Source organism: Oncorhynchus kisutch, linkage group LG12 (assembly GCF_002021735.2).
Source record: "Oncorhynchus kisutch isolate 150728-3 linkage group LG12, Okis_V2, whole genome shotgun sequence".
Classification (NCBI taxonomy): Eukaryota; Metazoa; Chordata; class Actinopteri; order Salmoniformes; family Salmonidae; genus Oncorhynchus; species Oncorhynchus kisutch.
The window spans coordinates 37,208,723-37,228,814 of record NC_034185.2 but is presented as its reverse complement, the minus strand read 5'-3'; the positions used below and the strand labels follow the sequence as shown (position 1 = coordinate 37,228,814).

Sequence of the window (20,092 nt, the reverse complement as noted above, 5' to 3'; positions counted from 1 at the left end):
CCTTTTACTGAGGAGTGGCTTCCGTCTGGCCCCTCTACCACAAAGGCCTGATTGGAGGAGTGCTGCAGAGATGGTTGTCCTTCTGGAAGTTTCTCCCATCTCCACAAAAGGAACTCTAGAGCTCTGTCAGAGTGACCATCGGGTTCTTGGTCACCTCCCTGACCAAGGCCCGTCTCCCTTGATTGCTTAGTTTGGCCGGGCGGCCAGCTCTAGAAAGATTTTGGTGGTTCCAAACATCTTCCATTTCAGAATGATGGAGGCCCCTGTGTTCTTGGGACCTTCAATGCTGCAGAAATGTTTTGGTACCCTTCCCCAGAGCTGTGCCTCTCCACAATCCTGTCTCGGCGCATCTACAGACAATTCCTTCGACCTCATGGCTTGGTTTTTGCTCTGATATGCAGTAACAACTGTGGGACCTTATATTGACAGTTGTGTGTCTTTCCAAATCACGTCCAATCAATTGAATTTACCACAGGTGGATAACAATCGAGTTATAGAAACATCTCAAGGAGGATCATTGGAAACAGGATGCACCTGAGCTCAATTTCAAAGTCTCATTGCAAAAGGTCTAAATATTTATGTAAATAAGTTATTTGTTTTATTTTTAATACATTCGCTAAAATAAAATAAACAGTGTTTGCTTTGTCATTATGGGGTATTGTGTGTAGATTGCTGAGGATTTAGATTTTTTTTATTTTTTTTAAATAAGGCTGTAATGTAACAAAATGTGGAAAAATTCAAGGGGTTTGAATAATTTCAGAAGGCGCTGTATGTGTGTCAAGTATACTCCCTCTCTGGCCCCTAGGTCACCAGACTGCTGATTATTACGCACTCCTCCCTAGGCGTTATTGTGTCGGTTTTATGTCGTTGCCCTGTTTGTGGTTCTTGTTTTGTTCATTTATTACATGTATTCACTCCCTGAACCTGCTTCCCGACTCTCAGTGTACATTGTTACAGAATAACGCCTCACCCAAGAGAAGCATCAGGGAGTGTTTTTGTATTTTTGTGTTGGAGATGTTGGGTCTGGGTTCCGCTGCCGGAGCAACCGAGGATGCCTCAGCCTGCTCGTCAGGCTTTTCACGCCTCAGCTGGTACATCGGGTGTCAAGACTTGGTTGGCGGGTCATGCGTCTGTTGCTGACTCTACCGAGGATGCCTCAGCTAGCTCGTCAGGTTTTCAAGACTCGGTAGGCTCGGCAGGTTCCCGCGCTTTGGCAGAGGTGGCCGATCCGTTCCTGATCCCCGGGACGTCCCTGCGGCTGGAGCCGTGCGTCAGGGAGGGGGTACTGTCACGCACATTCCCTCTGGCCTCTAGGTCACCAGACTGCGTTATTGTTTCTGCATCGGTTTCATGCCGGTTCGCTGTTAGTGGTTCTTGTTTTGTTTGTTAATCGTGTTCACGCTCTGAACTTGTTCCCGACTCTCTGCATACATCGTTACAATGTGTGAACTGTTTTGACTTGGAAGCTTGCTTCCAACTCTGAAATGCATCCACATTTTCTGTGTGTTTGTAGCTTACCTAGATGACACATTCCAATCTCATTAGATCATAGACATTATTTATAACCAGGAACCTGATGCACAATTAAAGGGGAATTACACCAAAAAAAGAGACCTAAAATGGTCTAAAATTTCCGTTGTTTCTCTATGAATAATTGTAATATTTTGTGTGAAAAAAGTCCAGGAGAGAAAAACCAGAATGCAGGAAAATACGTAATATAATTTTATGGGGCCCCTTTAGAGTTGTTTATTAACCATTATTTTACCAGGCATATTGACAGAAAATACATATCTTCTACACCAAGGACCCAGGGAAGAGTTGCAGGGTAGAGGAGAAGAGAAGAATGTGCCTATTTGAAAGCGATAAAATAAATGGTGTAGCGACTGCACTTGAAGAAACATTCAAAATTCTTGAAATGTTCCAAATTGTCTGACCTTCATATCTTAAAGTAATGATGGACTGTCATTTCTATTTGCTTATTTGAGTTGTTCTTGCCATAATATGGACTTAGCCCTATTTGGTAAAAGACCATCTTCCGTATACCAACCCTACCTTGTCACAACAACTGATTGGCTCAAACACATTAAGAAGGAAAGAAATTCCACAAATAACAAGGCACACCTGTTAATTGAAATGCATTCCAGGTGACTACCTCATGAAGTTTGTTGAGAGAATGCCAAGAGTGTGTAAAATTTTTCATCAAGGCAAAGGGTGGCTACTTTGAAGAATCTCAAATATAAAATATGTTTTGAATTGTTTTACACTTTTTTGGTTACTACTAGTGTTATTTCATAGTTATGATGCCTTCACTATTATGCTACAATGTAGAAAATAGTCAAAATAAAGAAATAGCCTAGAATGAGTAGGTGTCTCCCTCAATGTGAGCAAGACAAAAAGGAGTTGATCGTGGACTACAGAAAAAGTAGGCCGAACACGCCACCATTCTCATTGAAGGGGCTGTAGTGGAGAGGGTCGAGAGTTTCAAGTTCATTGGTGTCCACATCACCAACAAACTATCATGGTCCAAAAACACACCACGACAGTCGTGAAGAGGGCACTAGAACACCTATTCCCCCTCAAGAGACTGAAAAGATTTGGCATGGATCCTCAGATCGTCAAAAGGTTCTCCAGCTGCACCATCTAGAGCATGGTTGCATCACTACCTGGTATGGCAACTGCACAGCCTCCGACTGCAAGGCACTACAGAAGGTAATACGTACAGCCCAGTACATCACTGGGGCCAAGCTTCCTGCCATCCAGGACCTCTATACCAGGCGGTGTCAGAGGAAGGCCCTAAAAATTGTCAAAGACTCCAGCCACCCTAGTCATAGACTTTTCTCTCTGCTACCGCACGGCAAGCTGTACCGGAGCGCTAAGACTTCTGAACATCTAATCAAATGGCTACCCGGACTATTTGCATTGTCCCCCCTCTTTTACACTGCTGCTACTCTGTTATTATCTTTGCATAGTCACTTTAATAACTCTAACCACATGTACATATTGCCACATTTACCTCGACTAACAGGTGCCCCTGCACACTGACTCTGTACCGGTACCACCTGTATATAGCCTCGCTGTTGTTATTTCCCTGCTGCTCTTTAATTATTTGTTACTTTTATTTTTTTTAGGTATTGTTCTTAACTGCATTATTGGTTAAGGGCTTGTAAGTAAGCATTTCACTGTAAGGTCTACACCTGTGACAAATAAAATTGGATTTGAGTCGTGCATGGCCACGCAGTCGTGGGTGAACAGGGAGTACAGGAAGGGTCTAAGCATCTACCCCTGAGGGGCCCCAGTTTTGAGGATCAGCATAGCAGATGTGTTGTTGCCTAGCCTTACCTCCTGGGGGCGGACTGTCAGGAAGTCCATGATCCAGGTGCAGAGGGAGGTGTTTATTCCCAGCGTCCTTAGCTTAGTGATGAGCTTTGTGGGCACTATGGTGTTTAACGCTGAGCTGGAGTCAATGAATAGCATTCTCACATAGGTGTTCCTTTTGTCCAGATGGGAAAGGGCAGTGTGAAGTGCGATTGAGATGGCATCATCTGTGGATCTGTTGGGGCGGTATGCAAATTGGTGTGGGTCTAGGGATTCCGGGATGATGGTGTTGATGTGAGACATGACCAGCCTTTCAAAGCACTTCATGTTTACTGACGTGAGTGCTACGGGGTGGTAGTCACTTAGGCAGGTTACCTTCACTTTCTTGGGAACAGGGACTATGGTGGTCTGCTTGAAACATGTAGGTCAGGGAGAGGTTAAATGTCCGTGAATACACTTGCTCATCTAAGTTGGATTTCTTCTATTATTTCGAATCTAGACCTTAGTCAAATCTATGCTCCTATTCCAATTCTTCTACAGTTCAATGATAAATTAATGTTTGTTTTTTAAATCATGTAAAATAGTGGCAACAAAGCCAATGACAAATAGGTATATTATTATCTTATTCTTATTCACCATTTTGCATAAATCCGTGATTGCAGCCTCTACTGGCTACGTTTGTTGGATTCATTACGAAGTAGCCAGACAAACACAAGTCGACAGATATACAGTGTAAACATTCTTGGTTTACTTTGGGCTTGTTCGACATTGGAGCCGACTGACTACTCAACAAAGAACATTGTATCATATATAACTACTCTTTATTTTTTGTAGATCAGTCAGTCACAATTTAGCCATGATACATTACGGTTTTGATCCTCTCGAACACAGCCATTATCTTAGTGGATCCACCCCCCTACAGTACGCATGGGTCGTCACTAGTTACTACAGCCACAAATACATTATGGCTAAACTCCGCCTCTTTCTACAATGAATCTTCTTAAAATCTGATTTTAAACACAACATGAAATACACTGCTAACCTTATACCTGACCGAAACCTTAAACCAAAAGCAAATATTTACGATATAGCCATTTTGACTTTGTGTTTGTGGTAACTATTGAGAACGTTACGCATGCGCACATTCTGTCTGCCCTTCCGAAGCCTCCTCAAAGTTGTCGCTGAAGAATGAGAGTAGAAACGCGGCTACATGTTGTTGGTTAGATACGTTTAAAGTAACAGAAATACACATTTGTCTAAACTGAATTTCATGGAAGATACTGGTAAGTTGGAAAAAAATATTTATACATGTTTTCCCCTGAACTTGTTAACACTCCGCTTGCTGTAATGTGAAGATGGTGGTGGACGTGTGCGGTCTGGCTAGCTAGCAGCTAACGTCGTTAGGCCCAACCCAATGCAGGGTTGAAGACATCACTACGCTGTGGTACTGTTTAAGACTTTCAGCCAATTATTGGATTAAAATTAAACGGTCGCCTTTCCGTACTATCATTACAATGACACACAGCATATGTGAACTTTATTAACGTCTTATTTTCGAGGATATACAGTCAGTGGGGAAGTTAGGTATTTAGATCCGTTTGAATTAACTAGCTACGGTTAGTTAGGTTACTAAGCCAACTTCACTGTTGTGTTTACCGCGTCGTGCTTCAATGGGGTCTGGCTAGCTATCATTACAAGTGGGCTAGCTAGATAGTTAGATATTTTGGTCGTTGATTGAGCAATTAAAATGTTTAGTTAGATATGATAGCTGACGTTACTATACGCCATCACGCGCGCCTGTGCTAGCTAACATGCTAGCTATGTTCCTTAACACGGAAGTACGCATGCTTGCACAAGTCGATGTGACTGAAGAAGTCAGGAGTTGCGGTCGGTGGGGATTCTTTGGTTTACAACGACTTGAATAAAGTTGAGCATGACTTGAATGGTTCAGGCTACTAATCTGGAGTATGTATGAAATGTATTTTGTTATATATCACTTATTTATATATCACTTATTTATATATGTAAACTGAAAACAGGTAACAAAATAATTAATGTTTAGCCAGGGTTATAGGTTCCTGTGGCATCTCTAGTAATATATTAGTTTTAGTGCATTACTAGAGATGCCACAGGAACCTATAACCCTGCCTAAACATCAAATTGTTACCATGGTTTCTCCATGGACTTTCAGTCTGACCAAAGACTCAATAGTCTTTACAGGCCAGAATGTTGAATACAAATATTTATCGTACTTAACCGGTTGTACATGCTCTTGGTCCTTTTTGGTGGTAGGACGTGGAGATAATGTTGTTTACCCAAATTTTTGCGTTACTGTGCATTCGAGAAGTGTTCAGACCCCTTCACCTTTTCCAGATTTTACAGTGTTATTCTAAAATTGAATTTGTTTTCTCATCATTATACACACAATACCCCATAATGCCTATGCGAAAGTAGGTTTTGGGTAATTTTAGCAACAAAAAAATACCTTTGCTATGAGACTAGAAATTGTGCTCAGGTGAATCCTGTTTCCATTGATCATCCATGAGATGTTTCTACAACTTGACTGAAGTTCACCTGTGGTTCATTTAATTGATTGGACATGATTTGGATAGGCACTCAACTGTCAATATAAGGTCCCATCAGAGCAAAAACCAAGCCATGAGTTCAAAGGAATTATCTATAGAGCTTCAAGACAGGATTTAGTCAAGACACAGATCTGCGGAAGGGTACCAAAAATGTTCTGCAGCATTGAATGTCTCCCAAGTACAGTTGCTTTCATCATTGTCAAATGGAAGAAGTTTGGAACCAGCAAGACTCTTCTTAGAGTTGGCCACCCAGTCAAACTGAGTAATTGGGGGAGTCGGGCCTTGGTATTGGGGGGGGGGGGGTGACCAAAACCCTGATGGTCACTCTGACCGCGCTCCAGAGTTCCACTGGCGATGGGAGCATTTTCCAGAAGGACAACCGTCTCTGCAGCACTCCACCAATCAGGCCTTTATGGTAGAGGTGCCAGACGGAAGCCATTCCTCAGTAAATGGAGGCTGCACATGATAGCCCGCTTTGAGTTTGCCAAAAGGCACCTAAAGACTCTTACCATGAGAAACAAGATCTTTAGGCCTGAATGCCAACTGTCACGTCTGGAGGAAACCTGGCACCATCCCTACGGTGAAGCATGGTGGTGGCAGCATCATGCTGTGGGGATGCTTTTCAGCAGCAGAGGCTAGGAGACGAGTCGGGATAGAGGAACAGAGTGGGGGTGAAGGTTCACCTTCCAACAGGACAACGACCCTAAGCACACAGCCAAGCCAACACAGGAGTGGCTTCGGGACAAGTCTCTGAATGTCCTTGAGTGGCCCAGCCAGAGCCTGCACTTGAACCTGATCGAACATCTCTGAAGAAACCTGAAAGTAGCTGTGCAGCGACGCTCCTCATTCAACCTGACAGAGCTTGAGAGGATCTGCAGAGAAGAATGGGAGAAACTCCCTAAATACAGGTGTGCCGAGATTGTAGCATCATACCCAAGAAGATTCAAGCCTGTAATTGCTGACAAAGGTGCTTCAACAAAGTACTGATTAAAGGATCTGAATACCTATGTAAATGTAACTTCAGTAAAAAAAAATGCCAACATTTATAATCTGTATTTTTGTATTGTGTGTAGATTGTGGGGGGGGGGGCTATTTAATCCATTTTAGAATAAGGATCTGAAAAAAGTGAAAGGATCTGAATACTTTCTGACTGCATTCTGACTGCATATTTTCAATCTCTTGAGGCATTGCACGTGATGCACAATTTATGTATACAATAGACAAATGTAGGGGACTGAAGCATGTTTCCTCGCAATCAGCTGGAAGATTTGGCATTCCTGTCTGTGGTTTGGTTAGACTTAACCATATTGTGCAGGTGGTTGTATAAGTGCGAATTTCATTTGTATTAAAAATTCTAAAACGGAAATACAAACCTATATACAGATCAGCGTACTGAAAGTCATGTTGATAACACTTCCCTGTAGATATTTTGTACCATATTACCTCTATGTTGCCGAAATCAGGGGACAACAAGTGAAGTTGGAATTAAGTTTGTTCAGCATTCTTACTTGTAATGGACTGTTCAGGGATGCTGAGCCTACATGTTAGTATTTCACTCTTGGATTCTAAAGGAGGCTACCCATAATCCAGTCATGTCAATGTGATCTTTGGTGTTGCTTTTTATGTCAACACTGTCTGGATCCACTTCTTACTCCAAGTGCTGGGTGACCATATCGTATTAACTAAAATTCATGTGCTGGAGCGTTTTTGCAAGTATCAAGGTTTTCTTTTTCCCGGAAAAGGACTCCGAAACACTTGGACATTATTTTACTGTAATAGTTGAGAATCCTTTCTAACGATACCTTTTCTTTTTTTTGTCTCAACTCCCAAAATGTAGAACAGAAAACATGGTTGTGGAAAGTGTATGCCCAGTTTCTGTCTCACAGCGTACTGCTAGAAGCATTTTAGCCACATACTTATGTGCTAGATGTCTTGTCTAAATGTGCAATGAGCATAAGATGCATTTATATAAGACATTGGCAACTCGTTCTCATTCTGAGAACATATTTTTATACAGATAGGCAACTTGATTTCAGTGTCTAAACAAAGTGAACAGGCTACGTTGTTCGTGATGAACAGGTGTATTCGTAAGTTTAACTATTCTACCTTGTTGGCAAGCAAGTAGATCCAAGTTGGCTAGACTTTAAATATAACGTTTAGCTGGTTACTCACTTGAGTGTTTATGGGACCTGTGTTCATTTTCTATAATGCCTGCTGCAAGAAGTTGGTCATCATTAGTGGCTGTGCATGGTTCTGGTTAAATTTGTAACAAAAATGGAATTTTCATAGACTTTAAAGCCAGATCAGTGATTATTGCAAAAAGCAGATCCAATTTATTTTGTTAAAATAATTACAATATTAGTGAGTCTTATGGTTGTGGAAAGACTATTTAGCCAAGGTATAATTTTACAAGCCCTGAATTAGTTACATTATTCCTGGCTGCAGTGTATTGACCTTTCATTGTATTAACCTGTCTAGGTTCTGCTAGCGGAACCCCTCGCCAAACAGCCAATGAAATTGCAGGGCGCCAAATACAAATCAACAGAAATCTCAGAAATCAAATTTCCCAAACATACAAGTATTAGGCACCATTTTAACGATACATTCTTGTTAATCCAGCCACAGTGTCTGATTTCAAAAATGCTTTACAGCGAAAGCTCCACTAACTATTGTTAGGTCACCAACTCACAGAAAAATCCAGCCATTTTTCCAGCCAAAGAGAGGAGTTACAAAAAGCAGAAATTGAGAAAATTAATCATTAACCTTTGATCTTCATCAGATGACACTCAGGACTTCATGTTACACAATAATGTATGTTTTGTTCAGTAAAGTTCATATTTATATCCAACAATCTTATTTTACATTGGCGTGTTACGTTCAGTAGTTCTAAAACATGCAGTGGTATTGCAGAGAGCCACATGAATTCACAGAAATACTCATTATAAATGTTGATAAATTCAAGTGTTATGCATGGAACTTTAGATACACTTCTCCTTAATGCAACCGCTGTGTCAGATTTCAAAAAACTTTACGGAAAAAGCATCATCTGAGAACGGCGCTCAGAGCCCAAATCAGCCTGAGAAATATCCGCCATGTTGGGTAGTCAAAGGTATTCCATAAATAGCATTATAAATATTCACTTACTTTTGATGATCTTCACCAGAATGCACTCCCAGGAATCGGTTCCACAATAAATGCTTGTTTTGTTCGATACGGTCCATTTTTGTCCAAAAAGCTACTTTTGTTAGCACGTTTGGTAAACAAAGCCAAGAAGCGCGTTCCCTAGTTGCAGACGAAATGTCAAAGTTCCGTTACTGTCCGTAGAAACATGTCAAACGATGTATGGGATCAATCTTTAGGATGTTTTTAACATACAACTTCAATAATATTCCAACCGGAGAATTCCTTTGTCTTTAGAAAAGCAAAGGAACGCAGCTACCTATCATGTGAAATGCCCATGACCAGCACGTGACTGCTGGCAGACCTCTTACTCATTCCTCTCTTTCGGTCCCACTCCACAGTAGAATCCTCAATCAAGTTTCTAAAGATGGTTGACATCTAGTGGAAGCCTTAAGAAGTGCAACATACCCAATATCCCACTGTGTATTCAATAGGGGCTGGGTTGAAAATCGACCAACCTTCCTGTTTGTATTTCTTCTCAGGTTTTTACCTGCCATATGAGTTCTGTTATACTCACAGACAGCATTCAAACAGTTTTAGAAACATCAGTATTTTCTATCCAATACTACTACTAATAATATGCATATATTAGCAACTGGGACTGAGGACCTCTGGGCACCTTTTATCCAAGCTACTCAATACTGCCCCTGCAGCCATAAGAAGTTATTGCACACTTCAGAGTAGGTGTTCCCTAATGGAAATATGCAAATGCATGATAGAAGACGCCAGTTGAATCTCCAACTCCTTCCTTGTTCTGCCCACTGATTCATTTGTTCCCGTTGGAAACGACAGGCTGTGGTCATTCTTGGGTTAGTTGTAAAAAATGGTAGAATTCTGCTCTGGCTTAAAATATTCAGTTTTTTCCTTTACAACAAAGGTGCTGCTGTTGTGTTTTAATACTTTTATTTTATTTTTATGTTGTATTTCTACTAAATGTCTTGGTATTTTACAAACAGTACTTTTTTATGGAAAGAGTGGTCTGCGTGCAGGCTGCACGAAGCAGCTCGATTTATTTGGTTGACAGTTCTGGTTGCCTTGTGATGGACTTTAGTCCGGCTTCAGAAGTGGCGTTCCTTTACAGACAAGTAAAATGTCTGTTCATATCACCAGTGAAGCTTTTGTGCTGGCATAAAACAATAAAACGTAGGGTAGCCTACCCTAACAGACACATGTGCTGCAGCCGAGGCACTTTCAAGGGGCCACATTCCATTACGCCTGAAAAGCGTAATCGATACATGCTACCGGTAGCCCACTGTGATTTCATGCCGCAAAAATTTGAGTAGGCTACACTGTGCTTGATCACACACTTGCATCAATAGTGAAGAGACAGCGCAGGCAAGCCAGTGTGACGGAGAGATTGAGAGAGGCAGAAGAAGAAGCGTGCTCATATGTTTTGGTAATCTGCATCTCGCAATATCTTGTCTTGCATGCTTTGCAAATTCACCAAGTAGCCTGAAGTTTGGCCTCTTCCTCTTTTGTTTTTGAATTACACAATCTCCACAGGCCTTCATAGTCTATCGGCTATAACACGTCAAAAAATATATTTTTGGTGTGTAACTGAACTGTGATTTTAATTAAGTGCAGTGGGGGAAGATACCGTTTTTTTGGTTAGGGGTTTATATTTACGTTATAGATCCCAACTTTGTTTTAATGTTCAAACTCCTAGTATGTACATTTTCTGGGATTTCATGAAACATGGGACCAGCCATATCACCCAGTCATACGTGATTCCACATACATTTTTTATAATACTAACTAATAATTACTGTCCCTTCTCGATCTTGTGATATTGACGTGCAATATGTTTTCCTCTCCCCAGACCTGCACCTCACAGACGAGCCCATGACGGGGATGTTGGACACAGACAGCCCTGAGAGTGTGGAGTCCCCAGCCATGGAAGGCAACGGAGAGGACTTCCTCCCTGACCTGCCTGTCCTCACGCATGCTGCTGAATGGACCATGGATCAGGTCAGTGTGGGAAATGCACGTGGGGTTTGACCTCTTTTGCCCTGGACGTAGTTGTAATGACAAGGCCAATGTATCCCTTTTGTTATTATTCTGTACAACAACATGGCAAATGCTATTTTGTCTGCCTGCATTACTAGTAGGTCTAAACACCAACACTTTCATCTTTCAACAGTGGTGCTCTCTCAAACATGAGGCAGTCCCTTGCCTATTTTCTTAGTTGCTTGTTGGTAATAATTTCCTTCCCCCTTGACCAGGATCCCCATAACCTCACCACGGTTATCCACGACTCGGACTCAGAGTCAGATCAGTCGTCGCCAGAGGTAATAGAGCAGCACCAGGTCCAGCAGTCTGATCTAGGATCTGTTGAACAGGCGGTGCAGCACTTCCAGCTAGCGAGCGCTGAACTCTTCCAAGAGGAGCGTCGAGAGCATGAGGATTCAGATGAGCAGTCTCGTTCTCCACAGGCAGAACAACAGAACCAAATGGAGGCATCGTCAGACGAGAGTCAGGATGGACACAACAACACAGCCACAGAGCCTTTGATACAGAGCGAGAAGTTGTCCGACACTGGAGAACAGCAACCAGATCCAGTCAGAGCCCAGCCACCAATGGTTGCAGAAGATAGTAGCCCAGCTAACATGGAACTTGAAGAATCCAAAGAGACAGAGCAGGTGGAACCTGTTGAGGAACCAGCTGTCCCTACAGAGCCTCTTATCCCTTCTGAGTATGAGAAGCTGGCCAAAGGGTGTGAGGAAAACCCTGAAGACTTCAATGGTTGGGTCTACCTGCTGCAGTATGTGGAGCAAGAGGTGAGTGTGGAAAAGTCCTGACATTTTTATGTTGACCCTTGCTTGTATTGTGACTAGGTTTTATCTGCTGTATTGAATACTACATGTAAACATTGAGGTTTTTCTGTCAGGAAGCAAGTTGGAAATGTAATTTTTTTTGCCGCCTCAGAATCATCTTGGTGTGGTGAGGAAGGCGTTTGATGCGTTTTTCTTGCGCTACCCCTACTGCTACGGCTACTGGAAAAAGTTAGCTGACACTGAGAAGAAACATGGCAATGCACAGGTGGCAGAGGAGGTAAGTCTCTTTGTGGCTGGGCTCATGTAGTGGTGTTTAATTGTGTAAATGGACATCTTCTCCTATCCTCTGTCCTGATCTGAAAGGGCTTGACAGGGTTAGGGGCTGGAGCTTTGTGCTGTCTACTGTTTGGGTCCTTGCTGTGACAGTCATTCATTCAGTAATTTTCACACTGGTTGTTTTTGCCTCCCATCCCCAGGTGTACCGGCGGGGTGTGCATGCCATCCCCCTCAGTGTGGACCTGTGGCTCCACTACCTGTCCTTCATCAAGGACAACGCTGACCCTGAAGACCCAGAGACACCGTCACGCATTAGAGCGTGAGTAAAGAGCTTTGTCCTCACTGAAAAGTGAAACGCCGGGGGCCTCCCGGGTGGCGCAGTGGTCTAGGGCACTGCATTGCAGCGCTAGCTGTGCCACCAGAGACTATGGGTTCGCGCCCAGGCTCTGTCGCAGCCGGCCGCGACTGGGAGGTCCGTGGGGCGACAAACAATTGGCCTAGCGTCATCCGGGTTACGGAGTGTTTGGCCGGTAGGGATATCCTTGTCTCATCGCGCACCAGCGACTCCTATGGCGGGCCAGGCGCAGTGCACGCTAACCAAGGTCGCCAGGTGCACGGTGTTTCCTCCGACACATTGGTGTGGCTGGCTTCCGTGTTGGATGCGCGCTTTGTTAAGTGTTGTGTTTTGACTTTCGACCTTAGTCTCTCCCGAGCCCGTATAGGAGTTGAGACGAGAGTAACTACTAATAATTGGATACTACAAAAATTGAGGACAAAGGGGGTGTAAAATATAAAATATTAAAAAAAACACACCTGTGTGTTAGAACCTTGTGACTCTTCCAAAACCAAGTGTTTTACAGGTCATAGTGTATTGTTAACAGGGTTCGGGAGTAATTTGTTTTCCAAGAAAGAACTAATCAGATGCTTTTGAATAATATTATTAATATTCAGAAAATATGTTTGCAAAAAAAATGTATTGACACCTTTTTGTTTTCTCAACGATCTTCAATTCAGCATTGAAAAAAAGTGCAAGTTTAATTTTGTTCCACCTGAGCTAGTCTGACCACAAGTCAAAGACCACTATGATGACAGGCATGGATCCTTTTTGTCTTCTTCTAATGCCTTTTTAAAGGGACAGCAATCAGATTACGTTACTAAGGTTGGGTAACCCAACAGTTACCTGTCCACATTTATCAGTAATGTAACTAACGGATTACATTTAGAAAGTAACCTACCCAACCCTGATTGTTAATCATGTCGTCTGTGTCCTATCGTACAGTGCGTATGAGCATGCTGTGTTGGCAGCAGGGACAGACTTCCGCTCTGACCGTCTGTGGGAGGCCTACATCAACTGGGAGACGGAGCAGGAGAGATTGGCCAACGTCACGGCCATCTACGATCGTATCCTGGGCATACCCACCCAGCTATACTCACAGCACCTCCAGAGGTATGACTGGTCAGCTCATTCATAATGGGTTTTTGATAAACCGTCCATGAGGGTTATGGTCAACATCTCAGGTAGTGGGTAGCTAGAAATCAAACACAGACATGAGTTCTAACCTTGTCAGCCACACTTACTTTCAGGGGCACTATTTTCTGGTAGTACCTTTTGTCCTCTTAGTGATGTACTGATTGTCATTCTTCAGGTTCAAAGAGCATGTGCAGAACAACAACCCCAAACACTTCCTGTCAGAGGAGGAGTTTGTCCAGCTCAGGGTGGAGCTAGCCAAAGCCAATGCAGTCACAGTCAATGAGGATGGAGAGGAAGCAACACCCGCGGAGCCTGAGGGGCTCCCAGCCGGCACCGAGGACCTCCCAGATCCTGCTAAGGTACGACTCTGCTGCCTCACCTTCAGGGGGGTTGATGTACCACAACATGCCAGAGTTAGGAAGGAGGCCCTTGTCTCTTTATCATCACCCATGGAGACATCATCCATGGGGTGAAACACAAATCTGTGCAGGTGTCTTTCCGTCAGCAGCCAAGCCAATGAGTACGTGGGCATCATCCAGTCAGGGATTTGGAATGGACAAATCGTGGCTGGCTGGCCTAGTCGAGTGGCCCCTCGTCCTCTCCAGTCCCCAGCACCAGGACTGGCCTACAGACAGGGTGGATATGGTACATATCCTGCCCCGGGGTGGGCCTCGTTCTCTGGGTAGGCCACCTTCGACAGGCAGAGCCCCTGCTTGTCTCTGGCTCTCTTTCAGCCTCAGGGTGATGTAAATAACCTTGGCAGCAGGACATGCAGTTTGCACATCAGTGGAGAATGAGATGGTTACAAGATTGTGTTTTAAAGTCAAGCAGTTAATGTTGAGTGTCTTGTGTTATGTTTAGAGAGTGACGGAGATTGAGAACATGCGCCACAAGGTGATCGAGTCGCGTCAGGAGGTGTTCAACCAAAACGAGCAGGAGGTCAGCAAGCGCTGGGCCTTCGAGGAGGGGGTGAGTACTGACATCTGTCTTTAATGATCAGAATATCATCCAATTGTATTTCATATTGTTAAAAGGAATAGTTCACCTCAAAGTTTTCATACCTCTAAAGTGGGCTTTGTCAAGCTGGGTGGAGATGGAATTGGATGGTGCCACTCTTTCCCATTCATTTGGGATTGAGGCCTACAGATGTCTACACAATAGATGGAATACGAGGTATGAAAATATTTGACAAATGTTGATTTTTGGGGTGAACTATCCCTCAATTTCCTTCCATTGTTAATAACGTTACTTTTGAAATGGTTGTACATTTTGGTCCGCTGCCATTTTGAATGCTGTGTTTCCCTTTTCCCCTCGTAGATAAAACGGCCCTACTTCCACGTTAAAGCCCTGGAGAAGACCCAGCTCAGCAACTGGAAGGAGTATCTGGAATTTGAGATCGAGAATGGCACTCCCGAACGCGTGGTCGTTTTGTTCGAACGCTGCCTCATCGCCTGTGCTCTCTACGAGGACTTCTGGATGAAGGTAACCCAACCATAACCTTTGACCTTCAACCCCACCTCAAAAATAATGACCCCCGCACTTCCCCCATCAACGATTGCATCACTTCCTGACAACAGTAAATCGTCCTGAACATCTCTTCTTTGCGTGTAACGTTGATCTGTTAACCACTGTATCTGTTGTATTAGGGGATGGCCAGCTTTGCCACACAAGATTTGACTCCAGCATTTGCCAACTACTACGTTGCATCTTCTCCGTCTCCCACTACCTTACAGAAACTTATCTTATTGGTTCCATGAAGGTGCTGATGGGTTTACAAAGAACATTTCTAAAAACACGATCTTGTCAATGAAGAAATTCACTGGTTGAGCAAACCGGAAATAAGTGTTTTAAAATGTTGTTGTCACCTTCCCTTCCTCGTCTTCTCTCCACCTCCTGCTCTCCATCCACCCCGTCCTCTCCTCTTTCTCCAACCCTCCTCATTCTCTTGCTTCACACTGAAGTACGCAAAATATCTAGAGAGCTACAGCATTGAGGGAGTGAGACATGTGTACAGGAAGGCGTGTACCATCCACCTATCCAAGAAGCCCAACATTCACCTGCTGTGGGCCGCGTTCGAGGAGCAGCAGGGTGAGTGGTGTTTCTAGTTCCCACTTAACATTACATTCACATAAAGCTGTGACGGTTATGGAGTTTTGGGTAAGGATTAATTGTCAAGCAAATTACCATGGTTGTCAATTTTGTTAAATGGTTTTGAGCTTGTAAAGTACCATAATGCATCTATGAAAATTGGCTACTACATGCATACTTAATGAATGCAACACAGCTTTGGTAACCCCCTCCCGTCTAAATGAAATGTTTTTGAGCATCTCCTCCCGACTGTGCCATTTTTGCTTGTAAAAGAATATGTACCAACCTTACCATCTTCCTGTACAGTTGAAGTCGGAAGTTTACATACACTTAGTTTGGAGTCATTAACTCGTTTTTCAACCACTCCACAAATGTATTGTTAACGAACTATAGTTTTGGCAAGTCGGTTAGGACATTTACTTTGTGCATGACAAGTAATTTTTGTAACAATTGTTTACAGACACAATGAATAATCTATCATAATTCCAATGGGTCAGAGGTTTACATACACTAAGTTAACTGTGTCTTTAAACAGCTTGGAAAATTTCAGAAAATGATGTCATGGCTTTAGAAGCTTCTGATAGGCTAATTGACATAATTTGAGTCAATTGAAGGTGTACCTGTGGATGTATTTCAAGGCCTACCTTCAAACTCAGTGCCTCTTTGCTTGACATCATGACAAAATCAAAAGAAATCTGCCAAGATCTCAGAAAATAAACTGTAGACCTTAAGTCTGGTTCATCCTTGGGAGCAATTTCCAGAAGCCTGAAGGTACCAGGTTCATCTGTACAAACATTAGTATGCAAGTATAAACACCATAAGACCACGCAGCCGTCATACCTCTCAGGAAGGAGACGCTTTCTGTCTCCTAGAGAGGAACGTACTTTAGTGCAAATCAATCCCAGAACAACAGCAAAGGGACCTTGTGACGATGCTGCAGGAAACGGGTACAAAAGTATCTATATATCCACAGTAAAACGAGCCCTATATCGACATGACCTGAAAGGCCGTTCAGCAAGGATGAAGCCACTGCTCCAAAACCGCCATAAAAAAGCCAGACTGCGGTTTACAACTGCACATGGGGTCACAGATCATACTTTTTGGAGAAATGTCCTCTGGTCTGTTGAAACAAAAATAGAACTTTGGCCATAATGACCATTTGTTATTTTTGGAGAAAAAAGGGGGAGGCTTGCAAGCCGAAGAACACCGTCCCAACTGTGAAGCACGGAGGTGGCAGCATCATGTTGTGGGGGTGCTTTGCTGCAGGAGGGACTTGTGCACTTCACAAAATAGATGGCATCACGAGGGAGGAAAATGATGTGGATATATTGAAGCAACATCTCAAGACATCAGTCAGGAAGTTAAAGCTTGGTCTCAAATGAGTCTTCCAAATGAACAATGACCCCAAGCATACTTCCAAAGTTGTGGCAAAATGGCTTAAGGACAACAAAGCCAAGGTATTGGAGTGGCCATCACAAAGCCCTGACCACAATCTTATAGAAAATGTGTGGGCAGAACAGAAAGTGTGTGAGAGCATGGAGGCCTACAAACCTGACTTAGTTACACCAGCTTTGTCAGGAGGAATGGGCCAAAATTCAGCCAACTTATTGTGGAAGGCTACCCAAAACATTTGACCCAAGTTAAACAATTTAAAGGCAATGTTACCAAATACTAATTGAGTGTATGTAAACTTCTGACCCACTAGAAATGTGATGAAGGAAATAAAAGCAGAAATAAATCATTCTCTCTACTATTATTCTGACATTACACATTCTTAAAATAAAATGTTGATCCTAAGACAGGGAATTTTTACTAGAATTAAATGTATTTGGCTAAGGTGTATGTAAACTTCCGACCTCAACTGTAAAAAAAAAAAATTATGACTATTAGGTTAACTTTGTCTATTTGAAAATAGAAATGAATCCCCACCCTATTAAAATGAATGTATTAAGACAATTCTGACAACAATTGTGGTTAATGGTGGTTGTCCATAGTTGTTGGTTATATGATTATTGTGCCAGCCCCACGATTCACACACCTCACTTGTCAGACCTTTACCTGATGTGATTTACAGACAAGTGCATTTGACTAACGAGGCTGAGATGATCACGTAATAGAAGTTCAAAAGCCTTGGTAGCCTCTCTATACAGACTAGTAAGAAACATTCAACCCCGTTTTTGTGTTTTGTTTTCCTGCAGGGAACATAGAGGAGGCGCGCGGCATCCTGAAGTCTCTGGAGGAGGTGGTACCGGGCCTGGCCATGGTGCGTCTGCGGCGGGTCAGCCTGGAACGTCGCCACGGCAACCTGGAGGAGGCAGAGGCCCTGCTGAGCGAGGCGATGGCATCGGGGAAGAACGCCAGCGAGACGTCATTCTACGCCGTGAAGCTGGCCCGGCAGCTGCTGAAGGTGCAGAGGAGCCTCACCAAGGCCCGCAAGGTGTTGCTGGAAACCATAGACAAGGACCAGGTAAGATCAGAGCTAGATGAATGGAATCACTTGTTTCAGGATCTGGATATTGAGATACAGTACATGGTGTCAAAGGGAGTTTGATTCAGAGAAAAAGTGTTTAGAGAAACCATTTGAGTTCATTAATCTGTGTGTGTGTGTCTCCAGACGAGTCCTAAGCTGTACCTGAACCTGCTAGAGCTGGAGTACAGTGGGGACGTGCAGCAGAATGAGGCTGAAATCTTGGCCTGCTTCGACCGCGCCCTGAGCAGCCCGCTGCCCCTCGACTGCCGCCTCACCTTCTCTCAGCGCAAGGTCGAGTTCCTCGAGGACTTTGGCAGCGACATCAATAAGTCAGTTCACCTACAGTACCTACACCCTCAAACAATGAGTACATTTTCACTGACCAGTGTTCTGATTAGTTAATTAATGACAATGAATCCATATGGCATGCTTGCACTCCTAATCTCAACCATGTACTCTTTTTCCATCCTCACAGGTTAGTGACTGCATACGATGAACACCAGAAGCTTCTGAAAGAACATGAGTCGACAAAGAGGAAAGCAGAGAATGGGTAAGATTTGAATTTGTTCACTTCTCTCACTGTTTAACATTTACGACATTGAGTACAACACAGTAGGATGCTTCATAGCAGGTTGTGAATCGCCATACCTGAATTGATTTAGTTGGGTGCTCTTGATTGACATGAACCTGTTCCTTCGTGTCCCTGCAGCTCCCAGGAGCCCGAGTCGAAGAGACAGCGTACAGATGACCACCCAGGCTCAGGGCACATGATGCAGGGAGACAACTCTGCCTACAACTACAACTGGTACCAAGTGAGTCAAACATTGTTATACACGTCACCTTGCAATACAAATTGCAAATGTTATACCATCCCTGACAAAGGCGTTCCATGACAATTGGTTCTCACTATGTTTTTTTTTTATTTTTTTTTTTTTTTATGGGAGGACGATAGGGTTGAACTCCATCTGATGACGCTGACAGGAATGCCAACTAACCCTGTCTTTCCTTGCTTTCCTTCTACAGCAACAGTACAATAACTGGGGCCAGCATTCCTGGGGACAGTACAACCAGTATGCCCAGCAGTATAACCAGTACTACCCCCCTCCACCAACATGATGTTTCAAAGACCGATGGACAGAGATCCTTCTGAAGGAAGAAATTCAGAGGAAGCATCCTTTCTACCCAGCCCAACCTCTCAGCTCAGCTCCTCTTTGATTTGTTGTTTGTCCTTTTGTTTCCATTGGCCATTTGACATATTCATTGTAATCACCATCTCACCATTCATTGACTGGCTGTTTTTTGTGTTCTTTACGCATGTGTTGGTAATGCGGACTTAAGATTATTATTTGTTTTCCACCCACAGTCAAAATTACGCCAAATTATATGTTTTTCATTTTAGATTGGTTCCTCTTCGATATCTCTGTGTGGGGAAACTAGTTATGTTTGATACAGATTATAGATTCGTATGGAGGTAGTGGTACCTGCTGTGCTCCGAGTCCTCCCTCACCCCTTCTCTGCTTTCCTAAGATTAAGGGTTTTGTTTTCTGGGACAAGAACAGAAATGAATGAAGATTCTTTTTTTTTTGTGACTTAATTTCATAATAAAGACATTATCCTATTTCTTGTTTTGTTCCCTGAATTAACCAATTTTATACAATATTATTATCACTGCAATTGCAGCGTAACCGTTAAGATTGGAGAGCAAATGACCTGTACCTACCCAATCATAAGTTTCTGTAATTGACATGTACTTACTCCTTGTACACATTTTATAGATGAAAGCATAGGTCATACTCAGCAGACATCAACCATGGTCATGGGGTGGTACAGTAGGATGTGGTGTATGCTGGCTTTTGTCCCAAGTCCAACCCACCACTACAAAGCTGATGTAGTTTATGGTCTTAATCAAGCAGTTCTAATTGGATTTTTATGT

General features: G+C 43.1%; 1 protein-coding gene across 1 annotated transcript; it reads left to right on the top strand.

Moving 5' to 3' along the window:
* Positions 1-4,445: 4,445 nt before the first annotated feature.
* LOC109900950 (pre-mRNA-processing factor 39) lies at positions 4,446-19,778 on the top strand. Its single transcript, XM_020496866.2, has 15 exons — positions 4,446-4,598; positions 10,900-11,048; positions 11,303-11,857; positions 12,006-12,131; positions 12,331-12,449; positions 13,410-13,577; positions 13,777-13,960; positions 14,463-14,570; positions 14,919-15,083; positions 15,563-15,689; positions 17,888-18,156; positions 18,304-18,488; positions 18,635-18,709; positions 18,869-18,971; positions 19,183-19,778. Exons 1-15 carry the CDS (start codon positions 4,586-4,588, stop codon positions 19,273-19,275), a joined length of 2,439 nt encoding a protein of 812 aa, XP_020352455.1. The 5' UTR covers positions 4,446-4,585; the 3' UTR covers positions 19,276-19,778.
* The last annotated feature ends 314 nt before the right edge of the window (positions 19,779-20,092 follow it).

Coding starts and splice junctions, on each gene's coding strand:
- LOC109900950 (XM_020496866.2), top strand. Junction 14,571..14,918: donor GCTGGGCCTTCGAGGAGGGG/GTGAGTACTGAC, acceptor TTCCCCTCGTAG/ATAAAACGGCCCTACTTCCA. Junction 15,690..17,887: donor CGCGTTCGAGGAGCAGCAGG/GTGAGTGGTGTT, acceptor GTTTTCCTGCAG/GGAACATAGAGGAGGCGCGC.